Source organism: Oryx dammah, unplaced genomic scaffold (genome assembly GCF_014754425.2).
Source record: "Oryx dammah isolate SB20612 unplaced genomic scaffold, SCBI_Odam_1.1 HiC_scaffold_13, whole genome shotgun sequence".
Classification (NCBI taxonomy): Eukaryota; Metazoa; Chordata; class Mammalia; order Artiodactyla; family Bovidae; genus Oryx; species Oryx dammah.
Window position 1 is genome coordinate 30,466,362 of NW_024070197.1, and position 21,943 is coordinate 30,488,304.

Genomic DNA, 21,943 nt, shown 5'->3' on the forward strand with positions numbered 1-21,943 from the left:
AGTAAAGTGAATCAGTTATACATATTCACATACCCACTATTTTTTTTTAAGATTCTTTTCCCATATAGATAGGCTATTAGAGTATTGAGTAGAGTTTCCTGTGCTATTGTGCTATTACAGCAGAGTGTTTTTTTCCCCCTTATTCACTTGAAACAAATTTCTCTGTCTCTATGAAATTAGGTGAAACAGTTACTCCTTCTGGTCATAGGAGCATCCCTATGCAAACTCTGTGTGCCCAGCGGCTGTGATGGGAGAGCTGGGTTTGGAATGAGCACAGGTCATGTCTTTCCCCAGGGTGTGCTGCCAGCGTCATCCTGGTGGAAGATGAGGCTGGACATGCAGGAGCCAGAGCCCACACGAAGCCAGTGCTTCTCCTCTGCTCAGTGCCTGACACCACCCTACTGGGGGTCGGAGAGGGTCCCAAGGTCCTAGAGCAGAAGCCCTGAAGTTCAGGTTCCCTCTGAGGGTACCGTCTCTCCCATCCCAGGATTGACACCTTCACCCCAGAGAGGAGGAGTGTTGAAGCAAGAGAGGCAGTAGTAGGGGCTCATCGTGGGTGGGGGCACACGCAAGGTAGTTGTGGGGAACCAGCTAGAGCTCTGGGCAGTTTCAATCTGCTTCCTTTCAGGATTGGGAACACGTGTACACCCGTGGTGGATTCATGTTGATGTATGGCAAAACCAATACAGTATTGTAAAGTAAAATAAAGTAAAATTAAAAAAAAAAATCTGCTTCCTTTGCCTGGTTCCCAGGAGTAAGCGAGCACACGTGCGCTCTTCACCGGTGGGGTCTCAGTTTCTCACGTGCGTGTGTGTGCTCAGTCGCTTCAGCCGTGTGCGACTCTTTGTGGCCCCATGGACTGTAGCCTGCCAGGCTTCTCTGTCCATGGGATTCTCCAGGCAAGAATATTGGAGTGGGTTGCCATGCCCTCCTTGAGGGGATCTTCCCAACTCAGGGATTTAACCCAGGTCTCCCGCACTGCAGGTGGATTCTTCACCACTGAACCGCCTGGGAAGCCCCTGCTTAGTCTTCCTGTTAGTCTCAGTAGTTTTCTAATGTGCTATGGAGACTCCCAGTCCATCCTAAAGGAAATCAACCCTGAACACTCACTGGAAGGACGGATGCTGAAGCTGAAGTTCCAATACTTTGGCCACCTGATGCGAAGAGCCAACTCATTGGAAAAGACCCGATGCTGGGAAAGGTTGAGGGTAGGAGGAGAAGGGGGCGACAGAGGATGAGATGGTTGGATGGCATCACCAATTCAGTGGACATACATTTGAGCAAACTCCAGGAGATGGTGAAGGATAGGGAAGCCTGGCATGCTGCAGTCCATAGAGTCACAAAGAGTTAAACACGACTGAGCAACTGTACAATAGAGACTCCTGGTATCAGACCCCAAGGTTGAGGTGCCCCCATATGTGGTTTGAACTGCTCATTCCTCAAGGAGAATCTCTGAGCCCATGTAACTCTCCTCCCTCTTCTGTGTCTCCTCCCAGGAGTATGGGTCCTGACCTCACTGCTTCTGTTCCCTTCTAGCCAACACTGTGTGGGTCTATTCTACAGCTTTGGTTATAGAAGACTCTTTTTTGTCAGTCTCCAGCTTGTTTTCAGTGAGGACTGCCCCACCTGTAGATGTGTGTTTGATGTATTCTTAGTGGGAGATGAGCTCAGGGTCCTTCTCTGCCATTTTCATCTCCTTCCAGGCACTTGCGCTTTAGTTATATTTTCATTTCATCTTCCAGGCACTTGCGCTTTAGTTATATTTTCAAGTCCTAAAAAATCAGGTTTATATTGCCCTTGACAATCTTATTTTTCTTTTGGTCTGGATTTCCTGATAATCTATTTTTAATTTGAGGATAGTTGCTTTACCATCTTGTGTTGCCTGATAATATTTTGACACAGGGAAAGCAAGAACCACCTCCAGAGGTTTTAACCACTTTCTGCCAATGTCTCTTGCTTTCTATTTCCTCTCTGGGCAGAGACCCTGCTGAGTTGATTCTGTTTTTCCCTGTTCCTGAAATGCATAGAAATGTGACATGAAAAGGTCACTGTGAACAAAATGCAGGCTTTTGTTTTCCAGTCTCTGCTTTTCCATTGGCCACTCTGGCTGCCTGTGTGGACAGTGGGTGCCACCCACACTTCTGGTCCCCCCAAATCCCCGGGTCCCCCTCCAGCCTTGCCCTCCATACCAAAACTTTTGGCTACTCCTGTTGAATGAACAAAATAACCATTACGTCAACTTTAAGGTTTTCAAAATCCATTTAAGAAGAAATTTCTTTTCCAATCAGCGATGGTGGTTGAAATGGATAAGAAGACCATTCTAGAGAGAAGACAGGCCAGACAGTGGAAACGTGTTCTGTGGTGAGACGCCCGGCCACTTGTGACACCGTGTGCCTCCGCCTCACTTCTTGCCTCCCTTTGCCTTGCCCTTGTCTGCTTCCCCCTTCTTGGCATCTGTCTTTGCCTTGGGTTCCTTCGGTTTTCCTCCCTCCTTTTTTTTCTCTGCCTGCCCTGTTTTTTCTGCAGGCTTTGGCTTTTCAGGCTCCCTTGGTGGTGGAGGAACCAGCACATTCCTTTTGATCTTCTTGCCTTTGAAGTGTTTCTTTTGAAGACAAACGTCCACTAAAGCAAAAAGGGCGGCCACACCTATAAAGACCTGGGAAACAAAAGAATCCTCGTTACTTGGGGGCTTTTCCTTCAAAATGTCAGAGTTCCTTCCTGGCTTCCATGATCAGTCGCTGCTGCTTAACCCCTTCCCTCGACCCCTCAAGCTGCCAGATCCCAGAGAGACTTCCGGTTTGCCCCCTCCACCCGCCAGCCTCAGCTTCCTCAGCTGAGCCCCATCCCTTCTGTCCCTCTACCTCAGTGCCTTTTCTTTTTCTCTACAGACCGCCTGGGTGGGGCCTTTTGCTCTGGGGTCCGCAGGCTGCTTTGAAGAGGAAACCATTAGCTAGGTGGGCTCCCTGTACACCATCTTTATTTATTTATTTATTTATTTATTTATTTATTTTTCACCATCTTTATTTAAATGGATTTTCCACGAAAAACACCAACTTAACTTTCAAACTTTGCTTGGATGGCAAAATTTTGTGAAAACAGGATCTTTTCCTTCTGGGAAAATAACTGTTCTCCTGAAGTGCTGATTTCTGAGCAAATAAACAGCCCAATGTGCAAGACTCACCACAGCGGCAAGGTAGTTCGGTGGCACTGTTTGCCGACTTCTGATAGCAAAGACCGCGGCCCCCACAAGGAAACCACAGCAAAACAGGTCGTTGAGAAGATCCTGAAAGCATGGGAGAGATAAGTCAGCTCTCAACAGGGCTGAGGCCCCTTCAACACCTGCTGATCTAGCTTCCGCCAAGGGGAATGGTTTTAAAAATGGCCGAGCTTCTGCCAAAGGGAATGGTTTCCAAACTTCTGCCCCATCTAAAATGTGTGTGTTAGTTGCCTAGTGGTATCCGACTCTGAGACCCCATGGGCTGTAGGCCACCAGGCTCCTCTGTCCATGGGATTTCCCGGCAAGAGTACCACAGTGGATTGCCATGCCCTTCTCCAGGGGATCTTCCCTGGAGATCAGGGATTGAACCAGGGATCGAACCCCATCCCCTGCATTGTAGATGGTCTCTTGCACTGCAGGCAGAGACTTTACCACCTGAGCCACCAGGGTCAGATGACATAGGAAGGTATATAGGAAGATGAATGTATAGCGGGGTAGGGGGACATATCTGTAGTTAAACAGCTGGACTCTGAGTTGAGACACAAAATCCAGGATGCTTAACTGCCATTATGGGCTGCCTTGGCTACTATCCTGTGAAGTCACACATTTGGTGGCTATGTTTTTAGCTCTGCTTTTCCCCACTTCCAAGGCTCACTTAAATAAATTTGCAGCACACAACGTCTTTCTACCCTCGGGGCCAGTGCCTCTTTCTGAATCCAGGGTGGGCTGCGTTGCTCACAGGAGGTTCTGTTGCACTCTGGTCCTTCAGCTGGAAGCCTGGCAGCGACGTCTTCACCCTCTGCCCACTCCTCCCCTGAGCCTTTGTAAGGCCAGATCACTTCCTCATCATCCACCCTCTTTCCCATCCCTTGTGGCTGCAGTCCTGCCCTTGCTCCATATCTGTTTCAGTGACCCTATACTGACAAGGTCCAGATGTTCCCAGATTGAGCAAAAGGGCTGTCTCCTATGCTGTCTTCCTCTCAACTACCACCCACTGTGGCTCCCTGGCACAGCCAGACTTAGAGTTGGCCGAACCAGGGCCACAGCAAGTTGGCTTTCTCCCCCATCACTCCTGAGGCCCAGAGCTTGTGCGTCCTTTTAACCCTGTGGGCAGTGGCTGACCCTGCAGAGTTGGGCAGTGCCATCTTTCCCCTTGATTTCTCTGATGCCATTTTCTGTGGGTTGTCCTTCCCTGGCCACCTTGTCTCAGGCCTTTTCTTTTCCTCTTCAGTGTTCTGGATTTTAATACATTTCAAACATATAGAAAATTGTAGAACAGCCCAATCCTGCTCCCACCTCCACCGGCCATGAACCACTGAGATTAAACAGATGTTAATGTCTTGCAGTATTTGCCTCATGGCTCTCAAAAAGAAAAAAACAAACCCTAAACAAAAAAGCTTCACGGATGAGCCAGTCTCACCATTCCATACCTCTCCCTGCCTTTTGCATGACTTCCAAGTCTATGGATAGTCTTCCCAGATGTATAGCAGTATTTTCCTCTCTATTCAGTTCAGTTCAGTTCAGTGGCTCAGTCGTGTCCGACTCTTTGTGACCCCATGGACTGCAGCACGCCAGGCCTCCCTGTCCATCACCAACTGGGTATAAAAGTGGACTAAGGGTTCCTGTTCAATGTCGGTTCTCCCTTGAGCTGGTCCACTGTTCTAACAGCATCTCCCACTCTAATAAATTTTCCACAGGACTGGAAAAGGTCAGTTTTCATTCCAATCCCAAAAAAAGGCAATGCCAAAGAATGCTCAAACTACCACAAAATTGCACTCATCTCACACGCTAGCAAAGTAATGCTCAAAATTCTCCCAAGCCAGGCTTCACCAATACATGAACCGTGAACTTCCAGATGTTCAAGCTGGATTTAGAAAAGGCAGAGGAACCAGAGATCAAATTGCCAACGTCTGCTGAATCATCAAAAAAGCAAGAGAGTTCCAGAAAAACATCTATTTCTGTTTTATTGACAATGCTAAAGCCTTTGACTGTGTGGATCACAACAAACTGTGGAAAATTCTGAAAGAGTTGGGAATATGAGACCACCTGACCTGCCTCCTGAGAAATCTGTATGCAGGTCAGGAAGCAACAGTTAGAACTGGACATGGAACAACAGACTGGTTCCAAATAAGAAAATGAGTACATCAAGGCTCATTGTATATTGTCACCCTGCTTATTTAACTTATATGCCGAGTACATCATGAGAAATGCTGGGCTGGATGAAGCACAAGCTGGAATCAAGATTGCCAGGTGAAATATCAATAAGCTCAGATATGCAGATGACACCACCCTTATGGCAGAAAGTGAAGAAGAACTAAAGAGCCTCTTGATGAGAGTGAAAGAGGACAGAGAAAAAGTTGGCTTAAAGTTCAACATTCAGAAAGCTAAGATCATGGCATCCGGTCCCATCACTTCATGGCAACTAGATGTGGAAACAAAGGAAACAGTGGCTGACTTTATTTTCTTGGGCTCCAAAATCACTGCAAATGGTGATTGCAGCCATGAAATTAAAAGATGCTTACTCCTTGGAAGGAAAGTTATGACAACTTAGACAGCATTTTAAAAAGCAGAGACATTACTTTGCCAACAAAGGTCTGTCTAGTCAAGGCTATGGTTTTTCCAGTAGTCATGTATGGATGTGAGAGTTGGACTATAAAGAAAGCTGAGCACTGAAGAATTGATGCTTTTGAATTGTGGTGTTGGAGAAGACTCTTGAGAGTCCCTTAGACTGCAAGGAGATCCAACCAGTCCATCCTAAAGGAGATCAGTCCTGAATGTTCATTGAAAGGACTGATGTTGAAGCTGAAACTCCAACACTTTGGCCACCTGATGCGAAGAGCTAACTCATTTGAAAAGACCCTGATGCTGGGAAAGATTGAAGGCAGGAGGAGAAGGGGATGACAGAGGATGAGACGGTTGGATGGCTTCACTAACTCAATGGACATGAGTTTGGGTAAGCTCCAGGAGTCGGTGATGGACAGGGAGGCCTGGCATGTTGCAGTCCATGGAGTTACAAAGAGTCGGACATGACTGGGCGACTGAACTGAATACTCCTGTAACCTGTCTTGTAAGATTTGTTTATGCTTTGATTATGATTTTGCACTTGTTTGTCAGGAATCCCATGGATTTCTTCAGAATACTATCAAATTGGGATTGATTTTTATGCCAGTTTCCAGGCACTGTGTTTTCTAAACTTCATGAAGGTTTCCAGGCTGAAGGCAGGAAAAACTTAAACCAAATCTATACAAAGGGCTTCCCAGGTGGTGCTAGTGGTAAAGAACTCACCTGCCAGTTCTAGAGACATAAGAGATGAGAGTTCAATCCCTGGACCAGGAAGATGCCCTGGAGGGGGACATGGCAACTCCCTCCAGTATTCTTGCCTGGAGAATTGCATAAACAAAGGAGCCTGGCAGGCTGCAGTCCATAGGGTCACACAGAATCAGACATGACTGAAGTGCCTTAGCAGGTACACACACATACAAAGTGTAAGCTCAAGGTTCATAGTTCTCAAGGTCTTTTGTGGTTTTTCCTCACTGAAAACTCAGGTAGAGATGAGTATGCTTTCTTGTTCCTCTCTGTAAGGAAAAGGTGTCTCCTCTGTCTTTTCCCTCAGGGTACAGTATTTGCAGGATGCTGGCCTTATATGGGATTTTTGGTTCTAAATCTCCACTTTGCCTAGGACCAAGGCCGCATCTCTTAACTTGAGAATATGTGAGAATCCATGTTCAGAGTTCCTGGGCTAACACTTCATGGGCCATCTCCACCCACACTGAAGCAGCTGATTAGATCACTGCTCCTGTTTCCCATTTCTGGCATCTGTGTGTTTCCCCCTTTTTTTTCTTTTGCCAACTCAGCCATTCAGTTAAATCAATAGTGTTTACATTTCCCCACTAATAGTTTTATGTAAGTACAGCAGGAGGATTTTCAGGATTCAATGATTTTTCATCTTGTGGGAACTACCAGTATCTTCTCAGGGACTTTGGCTGGAAATGTGTCCTCTGCTTATCCCTTTCCCAAGAGCCTTATATGGCCCTCTTTTCCTTTCTCCAGACCTGTGGGTCCCTGGATTCCAAAAACTTTTAACAAGTAGGCAGGACAGATTGCAGTTAGGGACTCAGACTCTACTGAAAAAGCTGGGTTTGAATCCTTTTTCTGCCACTTACTACCTGAATTACCTGGGGGCAAGTTACTTGGCCATTCTGAACCTATTTCGTGTATAAAGTGAGTGAAAATGGTGAGCACAGGACTCCAGAGACATGCTGTGATCAAGCAATGAACAAGGAACCTTGGGTTAGTTGGAAGGTAGGTAGGTAAGTTTTGTGATTACCTAGGTAATGGGCAAGGGTTCAACTCCGTGAGTCTTCGCATCAGGCGCTTTATTTTTCCTCTCTAGGAACAATCTAATACAAGATTATTACTGTCTTCATGTTACAGATGAAGAAACAGTCTGGCAGTGGTAACTTGCCCAGCTCAGTCCCATTCCACTGAATGATTGCTTTGGGCTGAACATCTTTCTGGGCTTAACACCCCTTTACAAGGATAGTCACTGTAGATCTGGTGCTACTTTAGAAGTGATTTTTCTTTTTAATTCTCATTTTATATGACTGATTTCTTTCTTGGATTTCAGGCAACAGGGTACCTTTGAAGTGATCTTTTCAGTCAAGTGTACTGGCATAGGGGTTGGCAGGAACCACTGGTTGCTACATCCCCCTTGCTGCCAAGGAGAGCAAAGCTTCAGGAAAGCAGACTTCTTCCTTTGACCACAAGGTAGGGAAGGGGCCCTCCACCCTTAAGCTGAGCTTTTTGGAAGCCTTTTTTACCTAATTTCAGCTGCCCCTGCTCTGGCCCCACCTGAAGGTGCTAAGCCCATGCCTGGAACACAATAAGAGAGATGAGGTATATCTCTTTGTTCAGTCACTTTTCAAGTGCCAAGATACATGCATGGATGTCACACCAGGCTCAGCCACTCCCCACCACCCCTCACTTACAGAAATGGGCCACAGGATGAAGGGCACGTATCTCTGGATGGCGAAGGTGTAGATAATGATGAAGAAGATGAAGATGGATATCTCCATGGTGATGATGAGTGTCAGGATGGGGTGTACAGTGGTCCCCGTGAACATTACCAGCGAACCTATTAGGCAGGCCTGCCAGAGATATGCCCTTTGAGCCATGGCAAAGGGCTCAGGCCACAGGAGCCTCAGGGAACCCACTCCTCCCTCCTCCCGTCTTTGGACATCCCGCTCCCACCCAGGGATACAGGCCCAACTTACCAAGCTAATGAGCTTGACCTCAGCGTGCCCCACACTCCAGAACTCTTTATTGCTGTCCTTGAATTCCCACTTGTAACGGCGACACCCCTTCCTCGTTCCCACTTCATCTTTGGGCTGCTCTGACTTTTTCTTGCTCTCTGCTGGTTTTTTCTCGGCCTCCTGCGCTCCAGGTGCCGCTGGGGCTGCTGCTGCCGGTTCCCCGGGTTTGTCCTTTTTATCAGCCATCTGACCGTGAAGCTCTCAGGTTCTCACGGCCTCCCCAATTTCTCCTGCCGTCCCTGGCCAGGCCCGGCCTTTGCGCGAGCCAGATGCCCACCGACCTACTTAGAGGCCGCGCTCAGCCAACTGCCAGGAAGGAGGAGCGAAAAGCCAACGCCTGGCGCCCTCCTGGCGCGCGCCTGGTCTTCCCACGCGAGTCCCCCCTACCCGCCCCGGGCCCCCGGCCCCCGCCCTCCGGCGGGCGCGCCCCGCCAGGAGCACCGCGCGCATCTCCGGGCACCGCTCGCACCTCCATCTCCGGGCCGCCTACCCCTTGCGCGGAAAACGCCGCCCCAACTCCGGCTCAGGTGGTGGTGGTGGTTCAGCTGCCGCGCTGAACTCCCCTCGCAACTTCGACCTCGCGAGGCCTCTGGAGGCGGCCCAGGGCTGTAAGTTTACGCCGGCAAACGTAACGCGACTTTTACGCAAGGCCGCAAGAACGAGCAGAAATATTACCGGTTTAGCAGTCCCGATTTTATGATCACATGTGGGCCGAAATGGGTGACAGCGTGAGAGCTCAGCGGCGAGAGCCGCCGGAGGAAGGAGTTGGCGGGGTTTTTTTCATAGGCGTCCCCGAGGGTTCCTCCTGCGAGGTTGCTTTCGAGGGTGGCTGCCACCGGCTGCGTTGCTTCACAGCTGCCCTTGTAGGTGTGTTTGGGCCTCCCCTTGTGGGTGTCCTTGTGGGTGGGATGGGTTCCGGGGCCAAGGGTCCACTGGTTTCCATTTTGATTCCCAGGGCTTTTTTCAAGTTATTCCTCATCGTCTTGGTGACCAGAGTCGCATCAATGACACACACGGTTGCTGCTGTGAGGCACAGGGCCTGGCAGACACAAGACCAGACGCAGGAAGGAAAGATAGGGTTATTTTGCAGCTCCGCAGCAACCTGTGTTCCTTATCCTGGGGTGTGGGAGAGTGTGGGGAGGGGCCTGTGGGCGGCCCCCTGTCCCCCACTGACCTTCCACTACCTCTTTGGTGTCTGCCCACTTGGCTGCAAGCCCATTGGGGCATTCCCAGAAAAAGGGTTTTTGGACATGGGCTTTACCACCAGGGATGACCTTGCCTAAGGCCTGAGGCCCTAGGAGGAGAAAAGGGCACTGATCCTAAGGGGCTCCAGGTGGTGGTGGAGTCCTGAGAAGGCTCCTGGATGGACAGGACTCTTGGGCTTTATTTGAAAGGGTAGGTAGTTGTTTCCAAAGAGACAAACTGGGAGGAAGAGAATTCCAGGTACCCAACTGGGGTCTCCATCTGGTGTGGCTGAGACCTGTGGAGCTGGTGAGGGAGGGGGCAGAGTTGAGGCTGGGAAGGTGCAGGATCTGGGACTTCATCAAGAGGGGAGGGGAGGTTCCGGATTCAGGAAGCCCAATTGTCCCAAGATGAATGGAGAGTGACCAGGGCTGGAGGCAGGGAGACCAGTGTATGTGTTGAGGGGATTAGGGTGGGGGTGGGGTGGTTCCAACCATCCAGGTAAGTATTGATGGAGACCTGGGGGTGGGAACTCCTGAGAAGGTGTGATGGCTGAGTTAACAGATAGGGATCATGGCCTATAACACCCAAGATTCCAAGTACTCCTCAGTTCCTGTCTGCCTTGTATGTTTCTCTTTCTGTTTCTGGGTTGCTAAGTCGATTCAGTCCTGTCCAATTCTGTGCAACCCCATGGACTATAGCCTACCAGGCTCCTCAGTCCATGAGATTCTCCAGGCAAGAGTACTGGAGTGGGTTGCCATGCGCTCCTTAAGGGGATCTTCCCGACCCAGGGGTGGAACCCTCATCTCTAACATCTCCTGCATTGGCAAGCAGGTTCTTTACCACATGCACCACTTGGGAAACGCATAAATCGAGTCTGATTCTGTGACCCCACGGACTGTAGCTTGCAGTTTCTCTGTGTGGTCACTTAATCCCTGGTTGCTTTCATGAACTTTTCCAAGGTAGGTCTTGTTGTAACTGATCTTGAGCTCCCTAAGTTGAAAGGGGCTCAGTCCCCAACACTGAGCTCAGGCCTGGCACAGTCTAATGGGATTGACAAATATTCACAGATCATAGGATGAATTTGAAGAACTTACATTTTTTTTTGTTTGTTTTTTTGTTTTCTGGATTAATTTCTATTCCCATTACTTAACTTCTTGAGTCAAAGTCTCACCACCCTATTCCCCACCCCCTATCTTCCAGGCATTTAATCTGCCATTTCTTGTGCTCTTCATATGATGAGGATTTGTCCCAGCCTTGTGACCTAGGGTAAGGTATTTAACCTCCATTCCCTTATCTGTAAAAATGAGAGTTGTAAAGATTAAGACAGAAGATGCCTAGCCTAGTATGGGAATGTCTTCCTTGCTCACTTTGGCAATGTACTTTTTTTTTCTCTACAATCATTTTTTTGGAATACATTTGGCAACGTTTAAAAAAGTAGTGTGTATGATTTTCAGAAAAGTTTGCATAGACTTGTTTTTGTACTTGGAGAATGAGTATTAGAATGAAGATTTTCATGAGCTTAGAGCTTGTGCAACTTCAAGTCTCTGAAGAAGTCAGCACAAGAAAGAGCAGGGGTGGTTGGTGGGGGGTGTTCTGTAAATGTAATAATGATGGTCTGCTAGTTTCCCTTTTCAAAGAATCTTGAAATACTGATCTTAAATGGAGTTGTGAAGGCTTCTACTTACCCCTCCAATATAGAACAAATGCCTTCTTTCCTTTTCTTGTATAGCCAAGATGGCAACTATTACAAGGAACACTGCAGTAATAAAACTGTTGATAAGATCCTGCAACACAGAATTGAAAACTGTCAGGTTTACATGAAAATGTCATTTCATAAAGTCTTTAAATTAGTCAGTTACGTATCTAAGGATGAATGCCTTTTAAAAACTTTCCCTTTGATTAATATTAACAGGAACGAACCCTCAGCAGCATAATTCTTATATCTTCCAGAGATGTGAATTTATGTGATTATAAGGTCCTGGATAGGACTGTCAACAGAAAGGGGTTTAACTTCATTAAAGAATACTCTTTTTATAACAATTTTTCCATCAGGTTTTTTGAAGTGCATAGGGAAATGGACAAGAAAAAAAACCCCGAGGTCTGACTGCCCGACCCAGACTGACCCGCCGTAAATACAATCTTATTGAAGTTTTGTATTTTAACTTAATGTAAATTCTGCATTCTATTCCATAATACATTTGTTTTAATATAAAAATAAAAATTTAAATTAATGTTTGACTGATTTAATTCCACTCCCAAATCTGCAGATCACTAGAACTGAAACTTTGGAAGGTGGATCATATTTATTCTGTAGGATCACACATCCCAAGAAGACAGGAACCCATCTGAGGAGCTGACCTGGTATTCTGGAGTGAAATTGACTTTCTCTCTTTCCTAAAACATGGCCAGAATTGATTTGTCTAGACATCTATAGGCTATTTGTGTCCTTCTTTTTGGATGTCAGTACTGGAGCCCTGCTGTCTAATCATATTGGGTCTAAGTGGAGCTCCATGGTGTGCTGAGCATTTTCCTGTCATTGTCTCATTTAACCCTCACAAACACCCTGCACAAAGCCACTGTTAGAATCCTCATTTTAAGAGGATGTAACAGAGGCTTAGAGAAGATCATTAAATTGCCTATGATTGAATATCTGCCAAGGAGTCGAATCAGAACTCAACTCCCTATTGCCCTCCATCAGGGACACCCAAATGAGGAGGAAATGATCTGTCCCCCTAGGTTGGAAGTGCAGCACCTGTCTTTGGCATTTTCTGTGGAATGAGTAATAGAGGGTCAAAGTGGCATGGGACAAGCAAGGTGAGGGTGTTTTTTGTTGATCAACTCTTTTGGCCTACCAAGTACTGGATGTATGATCTGGGGCATGTTTTATTGCCCCTCTGTGCCAGCTGGCTAATTTTCTTTTTTAGCTATGCTGCATGTTGGATCTTAGTTCCCTGACTAGTGATCCAACCCATGCCCCCAGCAATGGAATATGGAGTCTTAAACATTGAGCTGCCAGGGAAGTCCCCCAACAGGCTCATGGTGAATATGGGGATAATGATTGGGATTCATTGACTTCATCTGAGGATTAAATGGCATAATGAATCTGAAAGCATCAGATGAGGTACCTGGCATCTAGTTGGTAGTGGGAATGCATCAAAGTGCAGATTCCTGATAATCTGCCCATAAATGTGCACGGAGAGTAAACATTCCGTGAACTCCAGGTGTTCTTCCTGTTGATATTGGTGAGCAAAGAGCCCTATTGTGGAATGGGACTTGCTTCTTAGAAAGGCACTAATGTTTGCTATTCGGGCACATGAGAGGTAACACTGGTGGGGGCACATTGGTGCAGGTCTGCCCACAGTGGGGCAGGTACAATGGTTTGCAACTTTGCAGGAAGCATAGCACCTGAGGATTGTGTAAACCAAGATATTCAAAGATGTGAACAGGGACATTGAAGCAGAGTGTGAACTTTTAAAAATAATAATTAACTGTTGTCTCCATCATTGAGAATTTGGAGGAAGGTGCATTAATAATAATAATAATAAATGCAGACTTGATCTCTCTAATCAATCATTGACTGTCTCATCAGAATCCCATCTCCTCATTGGACTTTTGGACTCTTGCCAGGAAGTGCTGTCCCGAACTGCCTCTTGGTGGTAGCGCTTGCTTTGTATGGAACATTTCTATCATAGCTCACATCTCTTGAGCACTTGCTATGTGTTGCATCCTGGGCCAGGGCGTTCATATGTGATCTCATTCGATTCTCACAATAAACTCTTATCATCCCCAGTTTACTGATGGGTCAGCGACTTGCCTGGGGTTGCTCAGCCAGTAAGTGGCTATGATCCTCCTCACTCCAAGGGCCTTCTCCTGACTAACCCCACTCCCTTTTGCCTTAGACACAGACCCTCTAAGCTGCCCTCATGTTTGACAGAGAGAAAGGTATGTCTTCTCAGATGAAGTAAAACTGCAGCTGAATCTTACCACGTGCAAAAGCACTTCTAGTTTCCCCATAAATGCCATCTTTACTCATCATCTTTTTCTTTCTCTCTTTGACTAAATTACCTTATTGACTCAAATAGTTGCCTCTGATGAAATGATAGGTTTGTGACTTGACTATTATTTTTCCATAAATTGCCCAAACTGTTCCCAGAGATAACAAAATTGTGTCAAATTAAAATTGGGAAAAAAGATGCTTTGATGATGAACGGTTATTATTATTTTTAATCACTAAATATTAGGAAGGAATCAAACATTTTACAATTTGTTTCACGAAAGGTGGTATTTGTTAACAAGAATATATATGCAATAAACAGTACATGGTATTTGACTAACAACAGCTTTCACTGGTTTGTGCCTTGGAGTTCTCCAGACACATGGCAGAACCTAATCAGACATCACCACAATTGTTTTTCATTAATTTGAAGGGGACATTCTAAAGCTGATACCTTTTACTTATAAAGATATTGCTGAGAGTTTTGGAATCATCTCTTTGATAGAGTTTTAAGTAAATGTGTTTTATTATGTTTTTTCTAAATTGTTTTCTATTGGGAAAAAAAAATCAACTTGACCAGAATTCAGTTTCTCTGACTGTGTCAGGAAATATATATATATTTACAGTGTAGAAGTGTTAGTTCAATTCAGTTCAGTTCAGTCACTCAGTCATGTCTGACTCTTTGCAACCCCATGAATCACAGCACGCCAGGCCCCCCTGTCCATCACCAACTCCCAGAGTTCACCCAAACCCATGTTCATTGAGTCAGTGATGCCATCCAGCCATCTCATCCTCTGTCGTCCCCTTCTCCTCCTGCCCTCAATCTTTCCCAGCATCAGGGTCTTTTCAAATGAGTCAGCTCTTCACATCAGGTGGCCAAAGTATTGGAGTTTCAGCTTCGACATCAGTCCTGCCAATGAACACACAGGACTGATCTTTAGGATGGACTGGTTGGATCTCCTTGCAGTCAAAGGGACTCTCAAGAGTCTTCTCCAACACCACAGTTCAAAAGCATCAATTCTTTGGCACTCAGCTTTCTTTATAGTCCAACTCTCACATCCATACATGACTATTGGAAAAACCATAGCCTTGACTAGACGGACCTTTGTTGACAAAGTAATGTCTCTGCTTTTTAATATGCTGTCTAGGTTGGTCATAACTTTCCTTCTAAGGAGTAAGCGTCTTTTAATTTCATGGCTGCAATCACCATTTGCAGTGATTTTGGAGCCCAGAAAAATAAAGTCAGCCACTGTTTCCCTATCTAGTTGCCATGAAGTGATGGGACCGGATGCCATGATATTAGTTTTCTGAATGTTGAGCTTTAAGCCAACTTTTTCTCTGTCCTCTTTCACTCTCATCAAGAGGCTCTTTAGTTCTTCTTCACTTTCTGCCATAAGGGTGGTGTCATCTGCATATCTGAGGTTATTGATATTTCTCCTGGCAATCTTGAGTCCAGCTTGTGCTTCTTTCAGCCCAGCATTTCTCATGATGTACTCTGCATATAAGCTAAATAAGCAGGGTGACAATATACAGCCTTGACGTACTCCTTTTCCTATTTGGAACCAGTCTGTTGTTCCATGTCCAGTTCTAACTGTTGCTTCCTGACCTGCATACAGGTTTCTCAAGAGGCAGGTCAGGTGGTCTGATATTCCCATTTTTTTCAGAATTTTCCACAGTTTATTGTGATCCACACAGTCAAAAGCTTTGGCATAGTCAATAGAGCGGAAATAGAAGTATTAAAATATGGGCTATTTAGAAGACAGTGATTATAAATCATAGTTTTCTTGGGTATACTGATAGATGACACTGGACGAGGGTGGGTAAAGTTGATAATGAAATCTAACAGAGAAGACAGTGATTCCAACACAGGTAGGGTGAGGAAAGCTGGGCCTGGCTCAGCCCCTGGGGGCTCTGCATCACACTCTGGGGTCCCATAGCTATCCAAAGAAAAGAGAAAGTTCTCCTCTAAGGAGTGAAGTAGCAAAAGGGGGCCTGGCTTTACCAGGGTTGAGTGAAGGCCTGCAACCCTACACAGGCTGGCCTGAGCTGCCCACGACTGTGGGAACAGCTCCTCTCACGAGACCCTCCTTTTCATGCTGAGGAGACCCTGCTCCTGCCTCTCTCTGAAACTCTTCCTGGACACCCCCCTTGGACCATCCAGCAAAGCACAGGGCCTTGAGGCTCTCTCCAGCATTGTGGCTGTAGACTATTTTCCTAAGAGGGCTCTAGTCCTCCTTGACCACAGCTGCTGACCTCGGTGCTGTGGAGCCCTCATTTGCCGACCCCCCCAAAATTTGTACCCTGCCCCCACCCCAGAATAATCAGTTCATGGTTTGCTCCACATCTTAAGGAACCATGAGAGAACTGAGTTCTTTCTATCTTCAGAGAAGATAAAATTTAGAAAATGTGAGGAGGGCGAAGACATAGGAAAAAGGGTTGAGAGAAAACATCACAAGGCAATAGGGGTATAAAGCCTGGAAAGAGTCTGGGCTTTAGAGTCAGACAGACCTGGGCTCAAATCTGAGTTTCCACGTGCCTACATATGACCATGGGTAATGGTCATATTAATGGTCTCTTTAATCTAATTTTCTCATCCGTTAAGCGGGCAGTGGAGGTGGGGGGTGGGGGCTGGGCAGTGATCACAACCTCTCTGGGTTGTTGTGAGGATGAAATAAGGCAATCTGCATGAAGTGCCTGGTACGTGGAATGTACTCAAAAACCGTTACTTTACCTTCCCTTCTTGAAAATGCCATGGACAGGGATTTCATTTCCCCTCAGAAACCTCTCCATGGTTATAGCTCTCCATAACTGAGAGGCTTTTCCGCACATCCAATTAAAGCTGCTCACAGTCTGCTTGTTCTGCTTCCTGCTGCTCAGCACTCTGTTGGACAGAGAGAGCTCAGCGGCCTTTTTATAAAATCCCTCAGACACTCGAAGAAAGTACTTTGAGTTTCAATTTAATAGCAACCATCAGCTGCAAATCACCACTTGCTGTCTGCCTCTACAAGGATTAAATCATGCAGCTGCTGATTTTCAACACCTCCTGAAAGGAGATCAGGGTGGAGAGCAGAAACGAGGCACTCTGTACTCAGGCAAAAACTGGCAGGACAGCTCTTCAGATAGATATTTTCAGGAGCTGATTATATGAGTCCAATTCTTGTTCCTCTTCATATCTGGAAAAGCACTAAAATCCTTCACAGTGATGACTCTTCCTCATGACTAGCAAAAGCATCATGAGACTAATAGAAACTGTCTGGAAAAATACGTGCTTGATGGCATGTACTTCCCCTTCACCAGAGTCACATGACCTTCCCTCCTGCCTCTTTGGAGCAGTTTTTCAGAGCTACCTGAGATGCTGTCTCCCAAGCTGCAGCCCTTATTTGGCCCCAACTAAAATTTAACTCACAACTCACATGTTGTGCAATTTTTTTAAGTCAACACAACCGATCCTACTTTGTGGTTAGAAAAAGGCACCATAAGAAAGTGGAATGTGGAAGAGGTGTGAGTTCATTCTGAGTTAGGATGGTTCAAGGTGCAGAGGATAAAAGGGTAAAAGCCACCCAACTGCCTTCTGGGGTCCACGGACACTTTGTAGCGAATGTTTAGTTTTTTGGCAAGCCTTTTGTGATCTTTGCTTTAACCACCTTTAAAGTTACAGGAACCCTATTAGTTTCTATTATCATCCTTTCCTTCCTTGAATTTCCTAGATGGGGAAACTTGAGGCTAAAGTTTTCACAGCTAGGAATGTGGCAGCGCCAGGAACTGGGTCCATGTCTATGTCTGGACCAAAACCGTGCTACGTCTCTAGTCTGTGAGGATGCACAGCCTCAGGCTCCGAAATAAATACTATTTTTCTGAGACCTCAGGAATTAGCTTCGGAAATTTCTCAGCTGGTAAAAATGATGAGGTTTTGGGGAAAAAACTATTGAAGAAGGCTATGCTATGTCTCTTCCTGAATTCCCCACCATATGGCACTCCTTTGGGAAGACGGACCCTTAGCACACATGAAAAAGTTGACTCTTGCAATCTTTCAGGGCACACACGACAGTTTCCTAAACTTTGCCATGTTGTAGAAACATACTTTTCAGAGAGATGTTTGTAATTTGTTAGAGAGGGCACTGTTTGAAAAGTAGGACAAACATGTGCTATTTCATAAAGCAATATATTACTGAATATGGGCTTCCCAGGTGGCACAGTGGTAAAGAATGAGACTGCCAATGCAAGAGACACGCGGGTTCAATCCCTGGGTTGGGAAGATCCCCTGGAGGAGGAAATGGCAACTCACTCCAGTATTCTTGCCGGAGGAGCCTGGTGGGCTATAGTCATGGGGGTTGCAAAGAGTCCGACATGACTGAGCATGAACGGAGAGGAGAAAGGGATATTACTGAATATACTAAGTAAAAACTTTACTTTCTTTAGGACCAGCTAAAAAGTACCACATGTTCAGGGCCATAATCAGATGGAAGCAGGTGTGTGTATTGGTTGTTCTATACACAGAGGGGTTCCAGGAATCTTTCTGGACTTAGGCTAGCTTCTTCTCTGGGATTAGGGCAACACTGTCACAGCTCAGTTATGTGCTTGTCCAAAGAGATCCTTCTATTGTGCTCAGTCGGGGAGAGCCTTTACCCTGGGGCCGAGGGCAAAGCTTATATGCAAATTATGAAAAGGAACACTTACAAGTAAGGGCCAATGTAAATAAGTCATCAAGTGGTGAAGGGTTAGCATATATATTAGAATGAAAAAAACAACGATGCAGGTTTCCAGAATGGTGATTGCTATGTAGGACTCTGGGGCTTCGGCAATGATGAAAAAAATGAATGCCCCTATGAGAAGGCCCTGTGGTAAACAAACAAACAGGATTTGTTTTAATGCAAATAGGCTATTAAAAAAACCCAAAAAACAGAACAAAACCATAAATGGCCAGAATGCAAATCTGATTATATTGCAATGGCCTGTATTGTTTGGCACATACATGTTAGTTTTAAAATTCTTTATGTTTTTAAAGAAATGAAATAATACACACAAATAAAAAATGCACACAGTACAGAAGCTTCTTTCTCCTCCCTTGTCCTAACCCTAGTTTATCTCCTTAAAAGTAATCACTGTTAACTGTGTATATTTCATGCCAGAAAGAACTGTGTGTCTACAGGCCAAGTGAAGTAAATACCTATTGATTTTGATAGAGTGAGATTAAAGTCTCACTTTTCTTTCTTTCCTAACACCTGCTGATTATCCCAACATCATTTGTTGGGAAACACCTCTGATCTGAAACCCAACTGTATCATATACTAAATTCTCATATGTATTTGATTTTGAAACTCTTTTCCTCTATTGAGTTGCTGACTTCTTTTCTAGTACTTTTGAAATTACAAGCAACTTATTTCATGTTGTATTTTTGTCTGACTTGGACCCCCTTTCAGTACTCATTCTCAGGTTGTTTATGTTTCTTGTTTTTGTCTTGATCTAGTTCCCCAAACTAAGCCTGTTGGTATTTTAACTGGAATTTCCTTTAACTTATAATATGGAAAGATTACAAAATTTAGTCTGACCCTTCAAGAACAAAGTATGTCTTTTCAGTTATTTTAGTGGTTTTTAAAATATCTCTAATAGAGTTTTAAAGTTTTCTTTGTATAGATCTTTCAAATTTATTTCATTTAATCTTAGATATTTTACCATCTTGATTGTTGTTGTAAAGAGAAATATTTTCTTCTAAGTACTTGTTTGCTCATTTCTACTGAGTTAGTAGAAATTATTGTGTTCTAGCGTGTTTCCCAGTCGATTTTATTTTTACATCTTTGATCAGATCAGCTGTAAGAAATGATATATTTTGCCTTTTCAGATAGTCTTACTTATTCCTTTTTCCTGTCTGATTGTGATGACTAGTGTTTCCAGCAAAACACTGAATAATAGCATTGATAGTGGGCATCTTCTTTGTTTTTAATGGGAACATTTCTCTCGTTTTAATGGGAATACTTCTGAGGTTTAATTATATCTGATACTGATTTTGGGGTTTATTTTATAATGTCAGTGAAATATCTAGTTAACTAGTTAACTGGTCTTTCTCTCTTCTTCCCTTGCTTACTTTTTTTTTGCAATCAGAGATGAATGTTGAATTTTGTCAAATGTGTTCTATATCCTCTTTGATAGAGTGTCTTAATTTTTTCTCCTTTTACTTATGGTGGATTTGTCTGAGTCCTAATATTGAATCATCCTTATGTTTCTTCTTCATGATGTGTTTTTTAGAAGTACCAATGAATGTTTTCTGTTAACATGCTAATATTGTTGCTTTGATACTAGTGAGATTTCTATTGAATATTTACTTTTCTTTTTCTGAACTTGGTCAGGTTTGAGATCAATGTTCAGTTCAGTTCAGTTCAGTTCAGTTGCTCAGTTGTGTCCAACTCTTTGCGATGCCATGAATCGCAGCACGCCAGGCCTCCCTGTCCACCACCATCTCCCGGAGTTCACTCAGACTCACGTTCATCGAGTCCGTGATGCCATCCAGCCATCTCATCCTCGGTCGTCCCCTTCTCCTCCTGCCCCTAATCCCTCCCAGCATCAGAGTCTTTTCCAATGAGTCAACTCTTCGCAGGAGGTGGCCAAAGTACTGGAGCTTCAGCTTTAGCATCATTCCTTCCAAAGAAATCCCAGGGCTGATCTCCTTCACAATGGACTGATTGTATCTCCTTGCAGTCCAAGGGACTCTCAAGAGTCTTCTCCAACACCACAGTTCAAAAGCATCAATTCTTCGGCACTCAGCCTTCTTCACAGTCCAACTCTCACATCTATACATGACCACTGGAAAAACCATAGCCTTGACTAGACGGACCTTAGTTGGCAAAGTAATGTCTCTGCTTTTGAATATACTATCTAGGTTGGTCATAACTTTTCTTCCACAGAGTAAGCATCTTTTAATTTCATGGCTGCAGTCACCATCTGCAGTGATTTAGGTCTGAGATCAATGTTACACTGACTTTATTGAATAGTATCAGAATTGCATCCTATGAAGGTTTGAAAGGGTTAACCTGTGAAAAAGTCTAGGCCTGATTGTTGTTGTTCAGTTGCTAAGTCCTGTCTTACTCTTTGCAACCCCATGAAGTGCAGCACACCAGGCTTCTCTGTCCTTCACTATCTCCTGGAGTTTGCTGAAACTCATGTCCATTGAGTTGGTGATGCTATCCAACCAGCTCATCCTCTGTCACCCCCTTCTCTTGCCCTCAATTTTCTGGGCCTGATACATTTTTGAAAGATACTCTCATTTTCCTCTCTGTGCTTATATTGGTCTGTTTTGATTTGTCTCTATTCTGGGATCAGTTTTGGTAACTTATATTTTCCTAGAAAATCAACTCTTTGACCCAATTATTCATATTTGTTTTGCAAAGTAACTTGTGAATCCTTTCAGTTTACAGTATCCTGTAAATCCTTTCCCGTTCACAGTATTTTCCCTTTCTGGTTTCTAACTTTATATATATGTCCTCCCCCACCCCACCCCCTTTTTTCCTGTTATATGGACCAGTGGCTTATCAGTTTTATTGGTCAATTATATTACTTTTGTTTGCTAACTTACACTTTCCTGCTATTATCTTCATTGCTTCCCTAATTCCCTTTGTGAGGGAAAACTTGAGAAATATAAGTGAGGGATTAGGGGTGGGTGGGTAGCCTGCCAAATTTAGTAGCAAGGGTTGAGTGCGTGGGAGGAGTCAGGGGAGAGGGGGAAGAAAGGTGAAGACTGGCAAAGGGAATTAGGGATGCTTCCCCCCTCCCCCAGGTGGCGCACCCCTGGGAATCACTCACTCCCAGGGGCCAAAGTTGGCCTGCCTCCACCCATGCATCCGCCCAGCGGGTCACCAGCTCTCTCTGCTCACCAGCCTAATGATTTTCAAGGCTCCTGTGGGCGAGAAGAAAAAACGCTTGATGCTGTCCCTGAATTTGGGTGGGACTTTGGCCCGGCCCTCAGCACGCTTTTGGATGGCCTCCTTCTCTTCTTGGCTGAGGGTCGCAGGCTGCTTGAGTAAGGATGCTGAGGGCGCCGCGCTGACGCGGTGCTCGGAGAGTGTGGATTGACCCGAGCGCTCGGGATGCGGCCCCTCTGCGATGTGTACAGAGCGCGCGAGAGTCCCCCGGGATTTCGAGCCCTTGGAAGGTGGGTTGAGCTTTTGAGCATCCATGGTGGACCCCTGGGCCTGGTGGTGTCTGACGGGCCCTGCGGCTCTGAACCTTGCACGGCGGTGGCCA

General features: G+C 45.3%; 2 protein-coding genes across 2 annotated transcripts; both read right to left on the minus strand.

Moving 5' to 3' along the window:
• Positions 1–2,386: 2,386 nt before the first annotated feature.
• On the minus strand, positions 2,387–8,746 carry CMTM2 (CKLF like MARVEL transmembrane domain containing 2). The gene is made up of 4 exons (XM_040253436.1): positions 8,491–8,746; positions 8,206–8,364; positions 3,182–3,283; positions 2,387–2,656 (listed from the first exon to the last, which is right to left on the minus strand). The coding sequence occupies exons 1-4, from the start codon at positions 8,713–8,715 to the stop codon at positions 2,402–2,404; spliced, it is 741 nt and encodes a 246-aa protein (XP_040109370.1). The 5' UTR covers positions 8,716–8,746; the 3' UTR covers positions 2,387–2,401.
• Positions 8,747–9,200: 454 nt separating this feature from the next.
• On the minus strand, positions 9,201–21,876 carry CMTM1 (CKLF like MARVEL transmembrane domain containing 1). The gene is made up of 4 exons (XM_040254121.1): positions 21,574–21,876; positions 18,386–18,544; positions 11,400–11,498; positions 9,201–9,568 (listed from the first exon to the last, which is right to left on the minus strand). Exons 1-4 carry the CDS (start codon positions 21,874–21,876, stop codon positions 9,266–9,268), a joined length of 864 nt encoding a protein of 287 aa, XP_040110055.1. The 3' UTR covers positions 9,201–9,265.
• Between the last annotated feature and the right edge of the window lie 67 nt (positions 21,877–21,943).